General features: G+C 37.2%; 1 protein-coding gene across 1 annotated transcript in view; it reads right to left on the reverse strand.

Moving 5' to 3' along the window:
• SRFBP1 (serum response factor binding protein 1) overlaps positions 1-14,561 on the reverse strand; it is a 66,311-nt gene extending 51,750 nt beyond the window's left edge. Inside the window, exons 1-3 of the mRNA XM_065918217.1 lie at positions 14,416-14,561; positions 1,449-1,537; positions 607-679 (exon numbers count right to left, since the gene is read on the reverse strand). Of these exons, the coding sequence (XP_065774289.1) occupies positions 607-679; positions 1,449-1,537; positions 14,416-14,451 (198 nt within the window). The 5' untranslated portion in view covers positions 14,452-14,561. The remainder of the gene's footprint in view (positions 1-606; positions 680-1,448; positions 1,538-14,415) is intronic.
• Positions 14,562-22,998: the final 8,437 nt, after the last annotated feature.

Below are 22,998 nucleotides of genomic sequence, written 5' to 3' on the forward strand. Positions count from 1 at the left end.
AAGTTCTTCAATAAAACAGTCTTCCAGACATTTAATAGTATGTCATTTGGTAAATGAAAGTTTCCACAAAGAACAGTGAGAAGACCTAAAAATTATGCTAGCAAAGAGTCTGGCTGAAAGAAACGAAAATACGGATCATTTTGGTCCAATACTAATTTTATTTCAAGTTACTACAGAGCTGAATAAAATGGTGACGCCACCACACAAAAATTTATTGAGCTGGCAATAGGCAAAGCATGATGTCAGCCACCAATATCGCCATCCACATTACCAAACAACAGGAACTTAACTTAGACCTCATGCCTAAACTTTTAGTAAAAATAAAAACCTTAGGCATGAAGCATTATTAAATATAGGTGAGTTTAATCTGGCAGTTTTGACTCAAGTTAATCTAGTACTTTAACAACTTCAGTAAAAACATAAAATAATGCAAACAAATCCAATTTTCTAAATGTAGTGCTACATTCTTCACCAAACAGATCCACATAAACAAGCCTTAGCCGACTCACATTATAGTCAATAAATAACACCAAACACACATGAACAAAACGCAGCTGACAGGAGACATGGAAACACACATGCACACAGCTCCACACAAGTTCTCACCTTCATGGCATGAATTTCTTCGAGCAGTCGTTGTGCTCGTCTTTGGTTTTTTAACAGTGCATCTTCGGTACCCCTGCAAAAGACACATTATACGATATGTAGCCAGAAAAAGGATTTATTTGAGACTAGTATCATAATAAAAAGTCTTTCCATTTCTTTTGGAAAAGCTTAATATTTCTAAATAACAAGCATTCTGTCATCCTGCACTGCCCTTTCCCCCATCCAACACACACCCCAACTCCATCAACAAATCCAAGATTTTGGCATTATATTAATGACATTATCACTGATAGCTTGTCTTCTAATTCCTTAATAGGAAAGCCAAATAATACTTTCCAGTCAATTAACAGCACTTTGCATTTCATGTAAGCAATAAGCTTGGATATAATTAAATGAAAATTTGTTTTCTGGAATTAAATAAATATCTAAAGAAATTAAATATATAATTGTATCAGAGGAGAGCTACCTTATGAAACACACACACAAAAACAAGAAATTAACCAGAAACAAAACACATTTGAAGACTTTGTAAGTATTCATGCTTAAAGCATAAGAAGTATAAATAACATACTTTTGTTCTCATACTAGTGATACCAAAAATATAGAACATTATTTTGTTCCAAAAAATTAAATGGAACACAGTGTTTTGACAAATATTTCCAAAAGGTACTAAATATTTCAAATTATTCAGCAATTCAAGGAATATGCTGATATAAAATCTTCATAATTGATTCAGACTACCACTTACTCCTCTAAGTCCCACCCTCAACTTTTGTAAATACTGAACAAAAACAACTTTTGACATTTTATTAGTCACAGGACCATAATGTTAAATGACTAACTTTTTAGACTTCAGTCTGCCAACACTCCTGACAAGTTTTCGGATAACCAAAACTCGGATTCTCTTCACTTCTTTTCTCATCTTCACAACCTTCAAGGAATAAAGCCAAAATTAGAGAGTCTTATTCAAGAGAGAATATACCTTATAGTGAATACTAATAATACAGAATATGCCTGCCACCTTGGCCAAGTTTCGTTTAACTGTATTTATAGCTTGATGAAATCTAACTTCTTACAAAACAGAGAAGGAATAAGAAATAAATCAACATTCTAAACAATTGTATGAGGACTTACAAGAAACATCTTATGATTTAAAACACAAAACAAAACACAGCATTCCCAGTGGCTAGTGTTTTAAATTACACTTATATCTTGTTGGGTTTGGCACATAATAAGCTGTGAACTTGCTGAGATCAGAAACCATCATATTTATCTCTAAATCCTTGCAGCTTAAAACAAAGCTTCACCTATAAACTGTAGGAATTTAATGTACTGAAAACATTTGCATTAACAAAAGCAAATGCATGAAAGTGATTTTATTTTACTTATTTTTAGCACATCCCTTTCATTTATATTTAACAAATCATTTTAAGCATAACTTGAAAAACAGAAGGGCAGGCACCATGCAGGCACACACAGACACTTTAAATTACCCCATTAGAGAACAATGTTGAGCTCTAAGAATCAAAAAAGAAACAAAAAAACCCCAAAAACCGTTGGCCAAGAAAGAGAAATATTCTAATGATAAACAACTACATGTTACAACAGTACTTACCGCAATGGGATGCTACCGTTTTGAGTTCATGTTTTCTCTATTACTGTTAAGAGACATACATATATAATGCCTCCTGTAATGTCCTTCACCCCATTCTCCACTTTAAGAACTACATGAAATTCAGTTTGGATATACTCATTGCTGTGAAATCTTCAAAGACTTCTTCAGTAAGATAACCATTCTATCCCTGGAGTTCCCACTATGCCTATAGGCAGCACCTACCACTGTACTGTCACTAATTGCCCCTAAGTGTTCTTTTTCTATACTCTCCTGAAGGGCAGGGCCCTTGCAATATTTACATAATGTTTTCTGTACCTTGTAAGAGTGTTTGACATGTACAATTCTCAAATTCTTGTTGCCAAAATAACAGTAGCAACATCATTCTGTTTTTACAAGGCTCTTGTATTTAGCTGTTACTTTTTTGCCCTTCATTAATATCATTCATCCCCTTATTCATTGATAATATGGGCGACCAACCTACAATTTCTCTCCACCATAAGTTTTGCCATTATTCTGGGTGATGCAGATGTCCACTTGAATAATCCACCCAATATTATAACCTCATTCCTTGACTTCCTCCTTTCTAATGGCTTAACCTATTCCATCATAGCCACCCACTTTCACAGTCATACTACAGGCCCTGCCATTGTTCATAATTATTCCATTTCTAAAACCATCAATTCAGATTCTATACACTGAGATCAAAACTTCTTTCAGCTTGCATGTTCAACCCCAGCCACCACAAAAGGTGTTCGATTTCACTGGAGCTGCCAGTTCACTGACTCCTATACTTTTCCTCAAATGATTAGTCCTTTTCAATTTTCCTTCTCTTATCTAGTTTAGGTACATAACCAACACTTGCCAATCAATATATTATACTCATCCCTCTGGTTAGTGAATCCTGGATAAAGACAATATTCTGAGTTCTTTATCACAGTACTCAAGAGCCAGGAAACATTTAAGATACTCTATCTACTAGATATTCATCTAGTAATGGATCTAGTAATCTAGTAATCTCCAGTAGTAATCTCGAATGAGTTCTTACACTTCTTATTATACATAAATACATACTTTGGTCAATTCACTTTACAATCATTATTCTAAATCTGTGCCTGCTTTCCTAAAACATCTAACCTCTCTCTTCCTCTCTTTCTCAATTTCATGAAGAAAATAAACATCAGATGGGAACCATGGGAACCATCATCTTTCTACTATCATGAATGTAAATTTACTTGCATCACCCATCCCCCTCTATTAATAAAGTTATGTGCATGCTCAATCATATCCAACTCTTTGTGACCCAAAGGGCTATAGCCCGCCAGGTTTCTCCGTTCATGGGATTTTCCAGACAATAATACTGGAGTGGGTTGTCATTTCCTCCTCCAATTCCTGACCCAGGGATTAAGCCCATGTCTCCTGTGGCTTATGCACTGGCAGGCAGATTCTTTACCACTGAGCCACCTGGGAAGCACTTAATAAAGTTACAATATAAGAAATATTACTAAACTTTTCTGAGGTTAATCTTCTAACTGTATTTTGTATCCCATCCTTTTCTGCCTTCCTAGAATGCTCACTGCAAACTATGCATTTACTCTAGGACTGTCAATCTCTTAAGTGTGTGTTTCTCACACATTTTTTTAAAATTGGGGTACAGTTGCGTTACAATGCTGTGTTAGTGGTGTACAACAAAGTGAGTCAGTTACGTGTGTGTGTGTGTGTGTGTGTGTGTGTGTGTATATATATATATATATATTCCCTTTCCTTTTGGAGATCCCTCCCCCCATTCCACCCATCTGGGTCATCACAGAGCACTGAGCTTAGCTCCCTGTGCTACACAACAGGTTTCCATGAGCTATCTATTTTACACATGGTAGTTTATCTATGTCAGTTCCAATTTTCCAATCCATCCCCCACACCCCTCCCCGCCCCTTGTCCGCACTGATTTCTGATCATGCTTGAGTCATTTTCATCAAAAACAGAAACAAAACAACCTCACTACAAAGTTTACAGAAGCATCCTCTCTTCAACTGCCCCAGAGTCAGGTTTTTTAGAGATGTTCAAACAGATCACTCCATATATGCATGCCACATAATTCCAGTTTAATTTCCATTTCCACCAGTCTACTAAATGCTGTCACAAAGACACAAATGACTTCTAAAAGTCCTTGAAGCCAACAGGAATTTTTCAGACTTATTTTGCTTGGAATCTCAGCAGCATTTGATACTGATGAATACTTTCTCCTTCTTAAAATACTCCCCTTTGGCTTGTATACCAGAATACTTATTTTGGCTTTCCTTCTTCCTCTCTAGCTACTTTATCTTTGTCTTCTTTGAAGATACATCCATCTCTAATCAGTCTTGAACTGATTAGGCCAGCTCTTCTTTTCAAGATACATTTTTTAGCCCTAAGTGATCTTATATGTATATGCAATTTTAATTTGCCACCTAAGAAAGATGACTCAAAAATTTCTACCATCAGGTGAGATCTCCACTTTAGCTCCAGACCTGAATGTGTAACTGCCTACTTAACATTTCACGTATGCTTAAAGACATCTCCAACTCACACTGAACCCATGCTTCTCACTCTCAACTGGATCTCTTTTTTGGTCTTTCATACTTAAGGGACTAGAACAATCTTTTCAATTATAAACCTAACTTTCATTTCTAAATCCCTCACAATGAATCTATTACTAAGTCCTAATAATTTTATTTCCTAATTATCTCCCAAATTGTACCATTTTCCCTTCTATCTTGACTTTCTTGGCTCTCTCGGCTGAGTTACTGTCAACTAGTCTCTCAATTTCCATTCTTGTCCTTCTCCAGTCAGTTATCCACAACTCAATCAGAATACATTTTTTAACACTTAGATCTGATGTAACACCTTTACTTAACTCTCTTCAGTGGTTTCAACTGTTCTTAGGATGGCCACAAGCACCATCTTTTAGTTCATTCTCACCACGCTTACAACTACCACCAATCTTTACATCTGCTGTCTTCTCTGTTAGGAATACTCTTTCTCCTCATGTTAGCTTGTTAACATCTTATCTGATTTGGCCTAATTGTCATTTCTCAGTAAAGTGTCTCCTGGCCTCCCTCAGAGGGTCAAAAAGTGCTTCTAAAATTTTCATGACCTTTGTCTTAATAGTTTACTTTTAATCTGATAATGCTTAATGTGTCTTTCTCCCACTAGCCTATAAATTCCATGAAAGTAAAATATCTGGTTTTATTCAACATTGTATCTTAACAGTCAGCATAGCAGATGACATACAATAGGTGGTCAATAAATATTTGTTAAGTAAATGAACAGAAAAGAAGCAATACTCTCATGATTGTTCACTGTCTCTAAAAAATAATATTTTAACAGAACATAATCAGATTTCCACTATCTACATGAACCTCTTTAGAATCTGTTTCAAAGCTAGATTTAGGAAAAAAAAAATCATACCTGCATAAACAAAAAGTCACTGATATCAGGTTTAAGTGGAAAAATGGACTGTTACATTTCATAAGCAGCCAAATAGTGGATTATGATCCATTTCTGAAAGTCAAGTCATTCATAAAATGAATAGCAAGTGATAAATTATGCATTAAAATATATTAACAAATGTTTCCAATTGCTGTACCCTGCAGGTGCAGGGAAAGATTAACCATTTGCTAACTGCTGTTAACCAAACTCAACTAATAAACTGCAGGAAGCAGAACTGCTTCCTCAGTTACATTCCAGTCATGGGAAAGCTAGACTCCAACTTTAAAACTCCAATTTAAGAAGCACTATGTTTGTCATTACTGCATAAGGGAATTCTGAAAAGCAAAGGGGATGCTTCATGTGCTTAGTTTCATGCCGATGCCAAAAAATGCTTTTTTAGCCTATTAACTTTTTCAGTTATTTGGTAAGTACAGTATACTAAAAAAATACATATATTCACTTCATATAAAAATGAAATTATTACTTTTATTTTCCTCACACTGTTTGTCTCACTTAGCTTTCTAAAAGCATTTAAATTTATTTTTACACAACTGGCAAACAGCTACCAGTAGCTCTTTACTTAGAATTTAAAAGGTTGCCAATTCATTTGTCACCCAGGAATTATGAAGCTGGTTGACAGATATCCCAGACATCAACAGATAGTCCTAAAACACTCAGTACTGTCAGAAGGCCAATGTACTGCTTAAGGGCAACACACTTTGGTGAATTCTTTAACCAAAAGCAAACATAACTGTGATTGTTACAAATGTGAAAAGAGTATAATACTGTTCAGGAGGAAAAAAAGGAAGGAGAAATAAAGTGAGAAAGGACAAAACAGGAATAATAATGAAATGTGCTGACAGGAAAGAGACACAATGAAAAAGAAGTAAAAGAGTGTGAAGTCAAAAACTGAAGGACAAAACTCTGTAGTTCATCGTTACCAAGACTGGAAAGCCCACACTGAGTGCTTCTAAGCTGCAAAAGAATGCCTTCAATAACTGCAAGAGCACAAGAAGAGTTGACACACAAACATCCACATCTGCAGAAAACACACGCACTGAAAGTGAGGTATCACCTAGAAACTAGGCACAGAGATGCCCTCCTTAACCTGGTGAAATCTGAACACAGTAATGCAACCTGGATCAACCCTTATGTAGGCAGTAGAAAAATTATGATAATTAAATGAAAAGCTAATATACTTGCTTGGAAAAAGACCATGTGAACATATGGGCAAGACTCAATATAAACACAGGAAAGGGAAACACAAAGAACAAAAGCTGCCAGCATCTGAATCAAGAAGATTCCAGAGAAAGGTTCCCCAGCTCAGAGCCTTGGGAACTCCAATTTGGACTGGAATAACTCAATTATGGGGATACATGTTATCACAGCCCAACAACTAATTGAATCATGCAGCTAAAAACCCTTGCTGTGGCAAATGTAAATGTTATTTGAAATGATTCCTAGTTGGCTATCTGCTAGTCAGTCAATTAGTCAACCTCATTTGGTAATGTAGTAACTTTGCTATATATATGAATTAGTGAAGTCACTCAGCCATGTCTGACTCTTTGCGACCCCATGGGCAGTCTCCCCCATGGTCTGTAGCCTACCAGGCTCCTCCGTCCATGGGATTTTCCAGGCAAGAGTGCTGGAGTGGGTTGCCATTTCCTTCTCAAGGGGATCTTCCTGACCCAGGGATCAAACCCAGGTCTCCCTCTTTGCAGGCAGATGCTTAACCGTCTGAGTCACCAGTGAAGCCCACATATCATACTGTATAAATGCAGTATCATACTATGTATCATTCTAAAAGTTACCTTTTCACCTAACAGTATTTTCAGAGTTTATCCGTAATACATATAGATGTCTTGCGTTGATCTAAAATAGTACATTGCTTACACTTTGTTTACATAATATATGAATTAATTTATAACAAAAACACACGGTTATTAGAAAACAATTATTCAAAGATACAGCTGCTCTGGAGAAGTTTGCAGTGCCAAGAAAAATCTGAGTATCCCTCTGTTTTGTAAGACACATTAAAACTTCTGTTTACTCATTACTTAGGGTTTCCCTGATAGCTCAGTTGGTAAAGAATCCACCTGCAATGCAGGAGACCCTGGTTCAATTCCTGGGTCAGGAAGATCTGCTGGAGAAGGGATAGGCTACCCACTCCAGTATTCTTGGGCTTTCCTTGTGGCTCAGCTGGTAAAGAACTCACCAGCAATGCAGGAGACCTGGGTTCGATCCCTGGGTTGGGAAGATCCCCTGGAGAAGGGAAAGGCTACCCACTCCAGTATTCTGACCTGGAGAATTCCACGGACTGTATAGTCCACAGGGTCGCAAAGAATCAGACACGACTTAGTGACTTTCACTTTCATCTTTCACCTGTCAGACTGGCAAAAACAAAATAATGTAACACATTCTGCTTGTGAGACTTTGAGCAGGCACTCATGCATTGCTGGTTGGAATGCAAATTGGTGTACTGCTTCTGGGGGAAACTGGCAATATCTCACAAAAATCCCACTTCCAGGAATCTGTCCAGAAGACATACCTCCAGCTATAGAAAAAGGCTATGGACAAGACTACTCAATGTGGCATTCTTACAAAATGTTGCATAAGAGAGAAAATACTGGATATAAACAAAGTTAGATCAACTCAGGGATCTGTATGTATTATGGATGAACTCTGAAAATACTGTTAGGTGAAAAAGTAACTTTTAGAATGATACATAGTATGATACTGCATTTATACAGTACAATATCACACATGTAAAGTGTAATACTATACACTGATTATGAATATAGGTATATGTTACAAAAATTATAAAATACATATGAGGAAACACACAGAATGAGTAATGATTACTCCTAATGTGGACAGGAAGGTAGGTGGAATCAAGCATTATGATATGGTAACATACTGATATTTGCTAAATATAGGAAGTAGATATTTTTTGTATCATTTTCCCATACATTTGAACTATTTCATAGTTAATAACATTAACTACAGCTTTATACAGAGGACTTCTAATTTGACCAACTGGATGATATCTTATTACTGAATTATATCTTTTATTTCTGATGAGCAACAATTAAAAATTCTAGAGTGCTTGGTGATTGTCTACAACTTAATCATGATTGAGTATATGCTGCCACCTAGCATAATTTCCTAGAACTGTTAAAGAACTGAACAGAAAATGATTCTCTTATGACCGACCCTTGTTTAGTATTTCAGTAAAGAATTATTTAAAAAGTATCACATATTTAATTATGAAACTGGAGCTTTATAACTTCAAAAATATACACAAAACCAGTTTTTTGACAATAATCTTTGCAAATCGGCTTGTTCTCTGGCATTTTAGTTTCTACTATCTTAAAGGACATGGAAAGCAATTTTCTAATATACTCCTTGATAATCTGCTATCAAGAATAAAATAATGTCAGTTTCATATAGAAGCCCTTGGTCCTCCTGTGCAATTTAAGTACTTTACCTGATCAGAATGTTTCACCTTCTAATTTTCATTTTTATATCACTTCAGCCTAAAGAAACAAATGACTAGAGAAAATCCAGCTCTAGATTCGCAAATTCTTTATCCATTAAATGCCTTGGCACTACTGTTTTCAATTATACATCCCTTTTCTGGTTCTAATGGAAAGGGACAAAAAAGTTTACATTTAGCAGATTTCTCCCCCTCATTTGAACATTAAGTGATTCAAGTTGAGCTATTCATACTTTTATCTGCCCAGCAAGTATATAGTACTTATTATTACCAATACACAAGGAACTATGTTAAAGATTAGGGAAGCTACTATAATAAATCAGTTAAATATTCTCTCTTCAAAGTCCACATGAGTATGTTTGAAGATAAAATACGCAACAAATAACCATAAGATTAAGTAAAAAGTGATTATTTTATTTTTTAAAAAAGTAACAGTAGGAGTTTATATTATTTCAGAAGAAATAATATTTTTTTTTTTTTTTTTAAGAAATAATATTTTAAGAACCTAGAGTCAGCAAGTGTTCTGTAACTGTCAGCTGTCAGCCTTGGAAAATGATTGGGGGAGAAAAAAAGAATTAGGGCTGAATACATTGAAAGTTCGCATAATATAATAGTTATGTCTGCAGTCAGGCTTTTATTTTCACAAAAGACATCCTGGGAAATTAAATATACTGTAAATTAGCTGGCCACAGAAGTTTTTAAAAGAAAAGACTAAAACTAAAAATTATGGAAAAAGGATTCCAATCAAATTAACCACAGATATGAGTATCAATATTTCGAAGATAATACCAGAAATTTACAAATTTTTGCAAATATGACAAAACCTCTGCCACCCAGAGACAGGCATAAGTGCAACAAATTGCACATAATTTCAGGCAGTTATATGATCCCTGAAATCTTCCTCAATCTCAGTTATAGGAGAGCTAATTATTCAGTTATCAAGGATCAAAAAAATGATGTCTCAAGTTACTCAGTCAACACACAGGCACTGAGGATATGATGGTGAGCAAAGATTCAGTCAGGTTGAGGGCATAAGAAATCTCTTCTGTTCACATGCCCCTCATGTTAAGCAATTCTTACAAATGCTAAAAAGAAGTAAATAGTGCTACAAAGGCTCACAAAAGGAGTAAATGGAAGTCAAGAACCATTTCCCTGATAAAGCAACAAAGAAGTATAGAATGTACTGAGGGGAACAGGAGCTATGGATAAAAGGGCGGGCACATGGAAATAATCTGTGCACACGCTAGGGCTATGACTGACAGCGGGGAAAGCCAGTGTGGCTTAAGTACAGCGCCTGAGGAGGTGAGGGCTGTGGTGTAACAGTGGAGAGACTGGCCTTCTTTAGATTGGTCTTGACCAAAAGCAACAGGAAACCACATCAATTTTAAGCAAGAAAACACATGATTATGCATGTTTTTAAGATCGCACTCCATCTGTACTACAGAGATGAAATTAGAAGATGGGTCAAGTAGTTGGGAGATAATGACAGTAGTTCTTCTGGGAGATATAACTTGGAGTAGGATAGTGGGGATGAAGGAAAATCTAGAGGGGTCGGATGGGGGGTGGGAGGGAGGCTCACGAGGGAGGGGGCTGATTCTAGTTGTTGTATGGCAGAAACCAATACAACACTAAAAAGCAATTCTCCTCCAATTCAAAATAAATAAAATTTTTTTAAAAGGGGGAAAAAGTAATGGAAAGACATGAAAGAAAACAGTGAATTTGAACTCTTTTTCATATATATATTTTTTCCTTAATGATGTTAATTCATTTCTTTTAACCAATTTCTTATGAGATTATTTCTCTAAGTTCCATTAAGCTATTTTATAGTAATGACATTAGCCATTTATCTGTCATATCTGCTGTATTTTTCTTCTAACTGGTTGCCTCATTTCTTCCCCCTGGGTTTTTAAATTTTTATGTAAGCAATATGTTTTTCCCTTTGTAGTCATTCTCCTACTAATTTTAAATTATAACACTTTTCTTCCACCATCACCACTTTCTTTTCTCTTTTCCCCCCTACTTTCATATTATAACATGTAAGATTTACTTCAGTATGGGATGTATAAACTTCCTAATTTGATTAGTTCATTCAATCATCCAGCAAACATTCATAAACCACACATGGCGCAGGTGATAGACCCACACGCAAAAGGAGAGAAACAGGTAAACAAATGCTTTCAGCGCAGAAAGAGTCCTCGTTACATAAAGAATGGACACCTAGCTCATACCAAGATGAATTGGTGAGGACATCCTAAAGGTCAAATTTTAACTGTTCTGAAGAGGTCTGGAAACTGGCTAAAAGGAAAAAGAAACAACCTTAAGTGAAGAGTGGAGTAAATGACTGTCACCACTCTTCAGAGTAATTTCAAAATCAAATGGGAAACTCACTAGTATTTGCAGTGAATTTCCAAGGACATCACTCTGATTAAGGGCTTTTATACCTCACCTGTAATCTAACGGGAAAAAAGACCACCAAATGCTTTCTGTAACTAGCATGAGTTTAACGTACGGGTATTAATGTAAACCAAATACCTTCAAGAGTTCTCTTCAATATACCCTGTTGTTTACTGTCAAGTGAAATCCAGACTTACTAACCTGGCAGTAAGACAGTAATGTGGGCCTTAGCAAGCATCACTGCGAACAAAGCTAGAGGAGGTGACAGAATTCCAGTTGAGCCATTTCAAATCCTAAAAGATGAAGCTGTGAAAGTGCTGCACTCAACAGGCCAGCAAATTTAGAAAACTCAGCAGTGGCCACAGGACTGGAAAAGGTCAGTTTTCATTGCAATCCCAAAGAAAGGCAATGCTCAAACTATTGCACAATTGTACTCATCTCACATGCTAGCAAAGTAATGCTTAAAATTCTCCAAGTCAGAAATGAACAGCAGCACATGAACCATGAACTTGCAGATGTTCAAGCTGGATTCAGGGAGAGGAACCAGAGATCAAACTGCCAACATCCGCTGGGTCATAGAAAAAGCATGAGAGTTCCAGAAAAACATCTACTTCTGCTTTATTGACTATACCAAAGACTTTGACTGTGTGGATCACAACAAACTGTGGAAAATTCTTCAAGAGAGGGGAATACCTGATCTGCCTCCTGAGAAATCTGGAGGTCAGGAAGCAACAATTAGAACCGAACATGGAACAACAAACTGGTTCCAAATAGGGAAAGGGGTATGTCAAGGCTGTATACTGTCACCCTGCTTATTTAACTTACATGCAGAGTACATCATGAGAAACGCTGGGCTGGATGAAGCACAAGCTGGAATCAAGATTGCCGGGAGAAATATCAACAAACTCAGATATGCAGATGACACCACCCTTATGGCAGAAAGCAAAGAACTAAAGAGCCTCTTGATGAAAGTGAAAGAGGAGAGTGAAAAAGTTGGTTTAAAGCTCAACATTCAGAAAACTAAGATCATAGCATCTGGTCCCATCATTACATGACAAATAGATGGGGAAACAATGGCATCAGTGGCTGACTTTATTTTGGGGGGCTCCATGAAATTGAAGACGCTTACTCCTTGGAAGGAAAGTTATGACCAACCTAGACAGCATATTAAAAAGCAGAGACATTACTTTGCCAACAAAGGTCCATCTAGTCAAAGCTATGGTTTTTCCAGTAGTCATGTATGGATGTGAGAGTTGGACTATAAAGACAGCTGATCACCAAATAGTTGATGCTTTTGAACTGTGGTGCTGGAGAGTCCCTTGGACTTCAAGGTCCAACCAGTCCATCCTAAAGGAAATCAGTCCTGAATATTCATTGGAAGGACTGATGCTATGCTGAAATTCCAATGCTTAGGCCACCTAATGCAAAGAACTGACTCATCTGAAAAGACGCTGATGCTGGGAAAGGCTGAAAGCGGGAGGAGAAGGTGAGGACAGAGGATGAGAGGGTTGGATGGCAACACCGACTCAATGGACATGAATTTGAGTCAACTCCGGGAGTTGGTGATGGACAAGGAAGCCTGGCATGCTTCAGTCCATGGGGCTGCAGAGTCTGACATGACTGAACGACTGAACTGAATTGAAGACAGTAATACACTAGCTTTATTTCCTACTTCATCTCACAAGTTCTAATCAGTAGAGTGTTCTTTACTCTTGTATAACTCAAGGTGTTTCCCACTCCCACTCTTCCCCCCCCATACTTTTAGAGAATTTAATATGCTTTATATAAAAACATAATTCTCAACCATAGACATATTTATATTACCTTTTTTTCTTTTAACACCAAAAATATTCTTTGTTCGCCTATGTGTCCCTCGGGCTAGAATGCCTTCTTTCCCCTTCTTTGAATCACTAAATGCAATCTTGTGTAAGATCCTTAAAGATCAAGACGAAATATCACTCATTTCATTTTGCTTTCTTTGGAAACTTTTCTGCACTAAGTATCTCTTTTTTCTGTGAGCATTATTCTGTATCATTGATGGATGCTGCTTACCCTTTCCTACCTGAATACAGGTTGCTTAAAAACAGAAAGTATGTCTAAAGAATTGTGTAATATGAAAAGTGACTTGGTCAGAGCAGACACATAGCCAGTGAATAAATACGAAGAACCTCCTTTGCTGGAGCTGTGAAGTTCTCAACTGACCCCCGCTTTCCAGCCTACTTCAAGTCTTCGATGACTTTTGAATTTCTTGAATAGAGCCAGAAGCTAGAAAGGGGATAATGACAGAAACGGTAAGCTAGTGAAATTAACCCGTAATGGTGGAGGTGATGAGGGCAATTGTCTGATAAGACTGGATTTAAGAGAGCTGAGATGAAAACTTGGGGGCAGCAAGTATTAAAATTTTGCTGCAAATGGAAGCAGAGAAATGGGACAAAAGCCATAAGAAGAAATGAGGTACTGAGGAAGCATTCATCTTTATAAACGATACGGTCTCATTCAAGACGAGCAATTTCCTAGGAAAAGCTACTCAAGCAAAGTACTACCATGAACTTCGTTTTACAGACGGTCACTGAATAGAGAAATTAAATGATCTTCCCAAGGTCCATGGGAAAAAATTCAAGACAACCGACGGCCAAACACATTTCAGCCACCTAGAAACCAGGAGGTGGAAGAGTAGGGGTGGGGAGTTACGGCTGTCAGTCCTCAGAGTTCCGGAAAATTCACCTGGGCCGTTAGGCGCACCTCCCACCTCGTCCGAGACCCTTCCACAAGACGCAGAAAAGCCGTCCTGAGGCCCCCTAAAGGTCAGCCCCACACGTTTCCAGACCTCAGTGCTCACCTCATTATTGAGGTTCAAAGTCCCCGGCTCGGTCATGGTAGCTCTTAGCAGAAGATCCGCCGCTGCCGCACGTGAACTGTAACTGCCGGAAGGCGGATGCGTCGTCACGCCCCCAACGGCGGCCTCAGCGGCCCAAAAGGCATCCGCCGTCTGCTCAAATCGACGCGTAAGTAAAAGGTATAGCGACTTTGAGGAGAAGAGCGGAAGTGACGAAGAATAACTTCCTGCGTTGAATGCGCCGTACCGGATTTCCGTGTTCCTATGGAAACCATGCAGGGGCCGGTGGCTGAGAGGGTGCTCTGCAAGTTATTGCCTTCTTCAGAAGTTTTTCAAGATGCTGATTTTCTTATATTCTTTTGCAGAAGGGGTCCAGCTTTGTAAGAACCTTGTTTTTCTTGTTTCAATGGGAATGAAAGCCTTTATGAAAGGATCACTTGAGCCACTAGTTTTGCCCTGAATTTTAACCTACCTTTTGTGAAGGTTTCTGCGCTTTTGACGTGCACTTTTATTAGATTCACCATTTTTCCTGTCCTCACTGTATAGCTAAAGCAGGGCCATATTTTTCTGCACACCGAAAAAAGGTTTAAATTTATATAGAGAACATATAAGCAAAACCAAGATGTACATTTGCTGCTGCTTGTGAAAATGGTTGTTTGAAGTATAATATGCATGCAGAGAACCAGGAAGGAGTGAGTCGGAATTAAATAACATTATTAATAGTTAACACCTGGTAGTATTGAGCTTTATAAGGGGTCCAGTGCTGGGACAAACGCTTTACATGAATTATGTCTAAAATAGTCAAATCTGAAGAGATAGGAACTATTCTTATTTTACAGATTTGGAAACTAACTTTTGAGGAGCCAGTTGTCTCACCAAGAGTTGCCCAGCTGGAGCCCACCACTGCTACAGGACCCCAGGGCTGGTGACATAATTTGAGGGGCCCAGGGCAAAATGAAAATGCAAGACACCACTCACCCACCCCCCTTCCCATTCAAAAAGTGGGAGAAAGTTTCTTCTTTTCTTCTGTGGTGTCTTTTGATCTGTCATGTGCTTTTTATTTGTTGTTTAACATGGTGCTCTCTCAAGCAACAGGGATGCCCTGGGGCTAGTGCACACCTTCACAGGTGCCTGGGACCCATTTTTGAGGACCCATGGAGGGTGTGCCTGTACTGGATCAAGATGGCAGCAATCGCTAGACAAGAGACTGGGAAGTAGGAAGCCTGAGAATCCGAATGGGAGTATGTGGTAGGAAATACCACACTGATCTGAGACTAAGTTCTTGACATATGTTCCATTGTCCCACTGAATTTAACTTAACAAAACTCAATTTTCAAACTTATTAAGAATTTCAATACTGTAATGAAAGAAAATTTAAACCAGGCCCACTTCTGAGCTTCTGCCCAAGAAGAGGGTGTTGTGCAGAGTCTGTGCTTCTGAATACTCCTGATTCTGTATTCAGTTTACAACTTAGTCTTATCTTTGGATTGGTATTCTTTAGTGTGTGATTTGGGCACAGTTGGATTAACATTAACTTCCTGTTTAGTGTTGCATAAAGGTAGTTTTTGTATTCACAAATCATATGCTGAAATTGTAATTATCTTCTTATTCAGCTAGTTCTTATTATCAAAACTGATTTCCTGGAGTGAAGGGGCTTTTTATCCCAGTTGGGTAGTAGGCACTTCAGTCATAAAATATATAGGAAAGGAGGTTTTAAATATAAATGTAGAGCTTTATGGAAAATCTGTCTTCTGATTCAGGAAAAAGGTGTTTTTAGTATGATTCCATAATGCATTAAGATTATTTATTTACAGTGTTCTACTTTATTTTGAAACTTTTTATGTACTGTTTATTCTTTTCTGTGATCTGTTCAGTTTAGTTCAGTCACTCAGTCCTGTCCAACTCTTTGTGACCCCATGAACTGCAGTACACCAGGCCTCCCTGTCCATCACCAATGCCCGGGGTTTACTCAAACTCATATCCATCGGGTCAGTGATGCCATCCAACCATCTCATCTTCTGTCGTCCCTTCTCCTCCTGCCCTCAATCTTTCCCAGCATCAGGGTCTTTTCCAATGAGTCGGTTCTTCGCTGCAGGTGGCTAGAGTATTGAAGTTTCAGCTTTAGCATTAGTCCTTCCAATGAATATTCAGGACTGATTTCCTTTAGGATGGACTGGTTGGATCTCCTTGCCATCCAAGTGACTCTTCAAGAGTCTTCTCCAACACCACTGTTCAAAAGCATCAATTCTTTGGTACTCAGCTTTCTTTATAGTCCAACTCTCACATCCATACATGACTACTGGTAAACCATAGCTTTGACTAGGTGGACCTTTGTTGACAAAGTAATGTCTCTGCTTTTTAATATGCTGTCTAGGTTGGTCATAACTCTTCTTCCAAGGAGTAAGCATCTTTTAATTTCATGGCTAAGCACCACATGATTAATTTTATGTGATATGCTCTCAGTAACCTTAGATATCATTTTTAAAGTGACTAGTAGCTTTTCATTGTCCCTGATGTATCACTTCCCTATCTATCCATCTCTGTCTTTTGATGCTGCAATCTCAAAAATTTTGATTCTTTACAAAGGTGATTCTAGTAACTAATATGTCCTCTAGTAATAATAATGTATTAATATTTGTCTTAATCAGGCTACATGTTTCTCTGGAAAGCAATACCTGCTCCTTTTATTCTTGAAGGACTGAGCTGGATCAGTTAAATGTTGTCAAAGATATGTAACAGCAATAGTATTACCATTAAAAGCAACTGGTATGAGACCTCTTTTGTCTTTATTACAGTGTTCCATTTAGTGGAAGTAAGGATTCCCAAGCGTGTACAATGGGGACTCAAGTTTTCCAACTTGAAGTTTCTTAAGACTTTCTCAGATTCCACTGTATTTGTCTACTCAGGCTACAACAAAATACCACAGACTGGGTGACTTAAATAACATAAACTTCTTTTCTTACATTTGCTAGAACTTCTAATATATTCTAGGTCATTCCTGATTTTAATGGAAATAGTTTTCACATTTTACCATTTGAAGTGACATTTTGTGTTTGTTGTGGTGAATAGTTTAGTGAAATTCAGGTAGTTTTCTTGTATTTGTCTAGCCTTTTTCTTGATATGTGGAAATGGTTGATGAAATTCATTTGCTTTTTCAGTTTCTTTTGCTTTGATAATATAGTGATTTTGTCCCTTTAAGTCATTTCCCCCACATATGTTCTAATTTAATTGTGGCCTTTAAAAAGGTATAGGTGTGGACCTCAGCATCAGGCCTACCTGTATGTGGACCCTAGTGGGCCTGCTTATCTGTGTCCCATGAACAGACCTCACCAGCAATCCTGCCTATGGACCCTGCCAGTAGGCTCACCCAGGATCTCTGGGCAGTTTGCCTGGTGAATGACTTTCCTGTGAAGCCAGATTGAAAAGTCTGTTAGAGGACAATGCAAGGCTATTATGATAATGGAAATCAAGGAAACATGATACTACCAAAGGAGCAAAATAAAGATCAAGTAATTGACCCTAAGGAAATGGTGACTAGCAATTTTCCTGACAAAGAATTAAAAATAATCATCTTATATTAACCTCAGTGAGCTAAAAGAGAACAGAGACATAAAACAAAATTGCATCAAGAAAACAATGTATTAATAAAATGAGAAATTCAACATCCTTTCATGATAAAAAACTCTCAACAAATTGGGTATAGCAGAAATGTACCTCAGCATAATAAAATCCATGTGTAACAAGCCCACAGCTAACAGCTAAATGTTGAAAACTTTTCCTCAGATGTCAGGAATGAGACAAGGATGCCCACTCCCACCACTCCTATGCAACACAATACTGGAAATCCTAGTCAGAGCAATTTGGCAAGAAAAGGAAATAAAGGGCATCAAAATTAAAAAAGAAGTAGAATGATTTCTGTTTGCAGATGACATGATCTTATGTGTGGAAACCTTGAAAATTCCACACACAAAAAAACTGAACTAATAATACATTCTGTAAAGCTTCAGGATAAAAATCAACAAATAAAAATTGTGTTTCTGTACACTTATAAAGTTCTATCCCAAAAGCAAATTAAGAAAACAATCCCATTTAAAATAGCAGAAGAAAGAATAAGATATTTAAAATAAATGTAATCAAAGAGGTGTGAAATTTGTACACTAAAAAGTATAAAACACTGATGAAAGAAATTAAAGCAGGGCAAATAAATGAAAAGATGATCCTGTGTCTATGGACTGGAAAAATAAATACTGTTAAAATGCCCATACTACTCAAAGCAAATTCAATGCTTTTAAATAGAAGTAGAAAAAACAATCCTAAAGTGCATATGGAATTATTAAAGACCCTAAATAACCAAAACAGTTTTGAGCAAGAATAATAAACCTGGAAGCATCACCCATCCTTTTCAAAATATACTACAAAGCTACAGTAATCACAACAGTATGGAAACAGTGTGGTAAAAGCAGATGCGTCACACACACACACACGGAACAGAATATTCCAGGAATAAGCCCACACATATAAAGTCGACTGATTTTTTTAAACAAAGATGCCAATAATATACATTGGGGAAAATATTTAAAATAGAAAAACTCTCTTTTAAAACTCACAATAATTGGTGTTGTGAAAACTGTATGTCTACCTGCAAAAAAGACCTTAAACTGCAAAACTCCTTAAACCAACAAAACATAAGGAAAAAGCTTCTTGACATTGGCCTTGGTAATGATTTATTGGATGTGACACCTAAAAGTTCAGGGAAGTATAGATAAGTAGTATTACAGCAAACTGAAAAGCTGCAAAACAAAGGAAATCATCAAAATTAACAGGTAACTCACAAAATGGGTGGAGAAGGCAATAGCAACCCACTCCAGTGCTCTTGCCTGGAAAATCCCATGGATGGAGGAGCCTGGTAGGATGCAGTCCGTGGGGTCGCAAAGAGTTGGACACAACTGAGCGACTTCATTTTCACTTTTCACTTTCATGCATTGGAGAAGGAAATGGCAACCCACTCCAATGTTTTTGCTTGGAGAATCCCAGGGATGGCAGAGTCTGGAGGGCTGCCATCTATGGGGTCGTACAGAGTCGGACATTACTGAAGCAACTTAGCAGCAGCAGCACAAAATGGGAAAATTTCATACTATGCATCTGATAAAGGGTTAATATTTGAAAGTTATACAACTCGATACCAAAAGGAAAACAGCCCAAGTTAAAAAAAAAATGGGCAAAGGACCTGTACAGACATGTCTCTGAAAAAGACATACAGAAAACTAGCATGTATGTGAAAATATGTTCAACATCAATAATCATCCAGGAAACACAAATCCAAATCACAGTGAGATATCACCTTGCATCTCTTAGGATTACTATAAACAAAAAACAAAAGATAACAAATATTGGTATTGATGTGTAGAAACATGAACCCTTGTACATTGTGGGGATGTAAATTGATGCAGGCAATGTTTACTGCAGCATTATTCACAGTAGCCAAGACAAGGAAGCAACTTAAATGTTCATCAGTGGATTACTGGAAAACAAAAATGCAATTCACACAAGCATAAAGGTATTACTCTGGTTTTAAAAAGAAGGAAATTCTGCCGTTTGTAATAACATGGTTGAACCTGGAAGACGTTATACTAAGTGAAATAAGCCAGACACAGAAAGACAAATAATACATCATTTCAGTTCAGTCACTCAGTTGTGTCCGACTCTTTGTGACCCCATGGACTGCAGCACACCAGGCTTCCCTGTCCCTCACGAGCTCCCGTAGCATGCTCAAACTCATGCCCATTGAGTCGGTGATGCCATCCAACCATCTCATCCTCTGTCATCCCCTTCTCCTCTTGCCTTCAATCTTTCCCAGCATCAGAGTCTTTTCAAATGAGTCAGTTCTTTCCATCAGGTGGTCAGTGTATTGGAGTTTTAGCTTCAACATCAGTCCTTCCAATGAATATTCAGGACTGATTTCCATTAGGGTGGACTGGTTGGATCTCCTTGCAGTCCAAGGGACTCTCAAGAGTCTTCTCCAACACCACAGTTCAAAAACATCAATTCTTTGGTACTCAGCTTTCTTTATAGTCCAACTGTCATATCCATACATGACAACTGGAAGAACCATAGTTTTGAGTAGATGGACCTTTGTCAGCAAAGTAATGTCTCTGCTTTTTACTATGCTGTCTAGGTTGGTCATAACTTTCCTTCCAAGGAGTGTCTTTTAATTTCATGGCTGCAATCACCATCTGCAGTGATTTTGGAGTCCCCCTAAAATAAACTCTCTCACTGTTTCCATTTTTCCCCCATCTATTTGCCATGAAATGATGGGACCAGATGCCATGATCTTAGTTTTTTTAATGTTGAGTTTTAAGTGAGCTTGTCACTCTCCTCTTTCATTTTCAGCAAAAGGCTTTTTAGTTCTTCTTCCTCACTTTCTGCCATAAGGGTGATTTCATTTATGTATCAGAGGTTATTGATATTTCTCCTGGCAATCTTGATTCCAGCTTGTGCTTCATCCAGCCCAGCGTTTCTCATGATGTACTCTGCATATAAGTTAAATAAGCAGGATGACAATATACAGCCTTGACATAGTCCTTTCCTGATTTGGAACCAGTCTGTTGTTCCATGTCCAGTTCTAACTGATGCTTCTTGTTCTGTGTACAGATTTCTCAGGAAGCAAGCAAGGTGATCTGGTATTCCCATCTCTTGAAAAATTTTCCACAGTTGATTGTGATCCACACAGTCAAAGGCTTTGGCATAGTCAGTAAGGCAGAAATAGATGTTTTTCTGGAACTCTCTTGCTTTTTCTATGATCCAAGGTATGTTGGCAATTCAATCTCTGGTTCCTCTGCCTTTTCTAAACCTAGCTTGAACATCTGGAAGTTAACACTACATAATACTATTTATATAAGGAATCTAAAACTGTCAGACTCATAGAATCAGAGTAGAATCATGATTGCCAGAGGCTGGAGGGAGAGATAAGTGGGAAAATATTAGTCAAAAGGCACAAAGTTTTAGTTATACAAAATAAATAGGTGCTATGGATTTACTATACAGCATAGAACTTATAGTTAACAATACATTATTGTATGCTTAAAATTTTCCAAGAGGATGAATCTTGAAAACATTTTAGTGTTTTTATCATCAGAAAAATAATAAAAAGGGCAGGAGGAAACTGTTGGAGGTGATGGATATGCTAATGGCATGGATTGTGTTGATGGTTTCACAGTATATACGTCTCTCCAAAGTCATCAAGTTGTACATATTAATTATTTACAGCTTTTTGTATGTCAATTATGCCTCAGTAATTTTTTTTTTAAAGAAAAGACAACTGGGGGTTGATTAAAAAATAAAGAGAAATGCTACACCTTTCTCTCATTTGAATAAGTGGATTAAGAGAACTTACTATTGACAAATCTGTCATTTTTTGAAAGCATGTTGTTTACAATTGCTTTTTTTTTTTTTTTTTACTATATAATTGAACTATTATTGTTAATTCACCTCACAACAGATTCCAACACAACTGAGTATTTCAGTCCCAGGTAAGAACCACTGCATTATGTTTCTCAGTTATTCTGGCTCTGCACCTTCAATCCTCTATCCCCTGGATGGCAGTGTTGTTCTCCAAATTTCACATTACAATAGAAATCTGACATCTTAAAGAAAGCCATCTGAATGAGTGGCTTATGATGATAGCATTTTTTACTTAAAAGGAAAAGAGATGGATCCCTCAGATTTTATATTTTTAATGCTTAAGATTAACCCCTCTGGTATCAATTTTTAACTTGAAGTGAATTACCAAACAATAATAAATCCTCAAATTGAGCCACTAATGAATGTATTTAATTCAATGTTTTATATACATAACATACTGAAGAGACAAGTAGTTGGCAAGTCACTAGACTAATATATTTACTAAGTCAATCCTCTAGTCTAACAGATTTTTTTTTGCCTAAATTGCATGTCAATGTTTATGGGGTGTTTTGGTTAGATTTGTTACTTTATATCTTTGGGAAATTAAAAGAAAAGTTTCTGTTGTAGAAATTTTATGTCTTAGACAATTTTGAAATAGCTAGTTAATATTATGTAGTCAAGTTTTGCAAAATCTGAAGGGATGGAGTTGACATTTAGCAGTTTAGCACTTTGTCTAAGAGCTTTGGCTGTGGAAATCAGACTGATACCAAATTCTAATTCTGTCTCTTGGTAGTTATATGCCCTTGGGCAACTTATATCAGCTCTCTGTGACAAGATTTCTTTATTTATAAAAATGGGAATGATAATTACCCTCATAAGATTGTTGTGATGTTTAAATGAAAACACAATCTAGAGTTGAATATTAACCTCTCAATAATTTAGTCTGCTATTATTTTCCATTATCTAAATTGATCTTGACAGCGACTTTGGGAGATAGGCTTGGTACATATGAAGGGTGCATGTCTTATGAATACAAATATGCGTGAGGTCAAAGAGGTAATGAGAGGGCAATCCAAGTATCTTGACATAAAATCGATGGTGGCAGTTTTACAACCACTGTATATGAATGTATGAATTACGTTAATAATTTATGAATACTATTCTTTCCCATTCATCTAATTGTTT

This window comes from Muntiacus reevesi, chromosome 1, assembly GCF_963930625.1.
Source record: "Muntiacus reevesi chromosome 1, mMunRee1.1, whole genome shotgun sequence".
Lineage (NCBI taxonomy): Eukaryota > Metazoa > Chordata > Mammalia > Artiodactyla > Cervidae > Muntiacus > Muntiacus reevesi.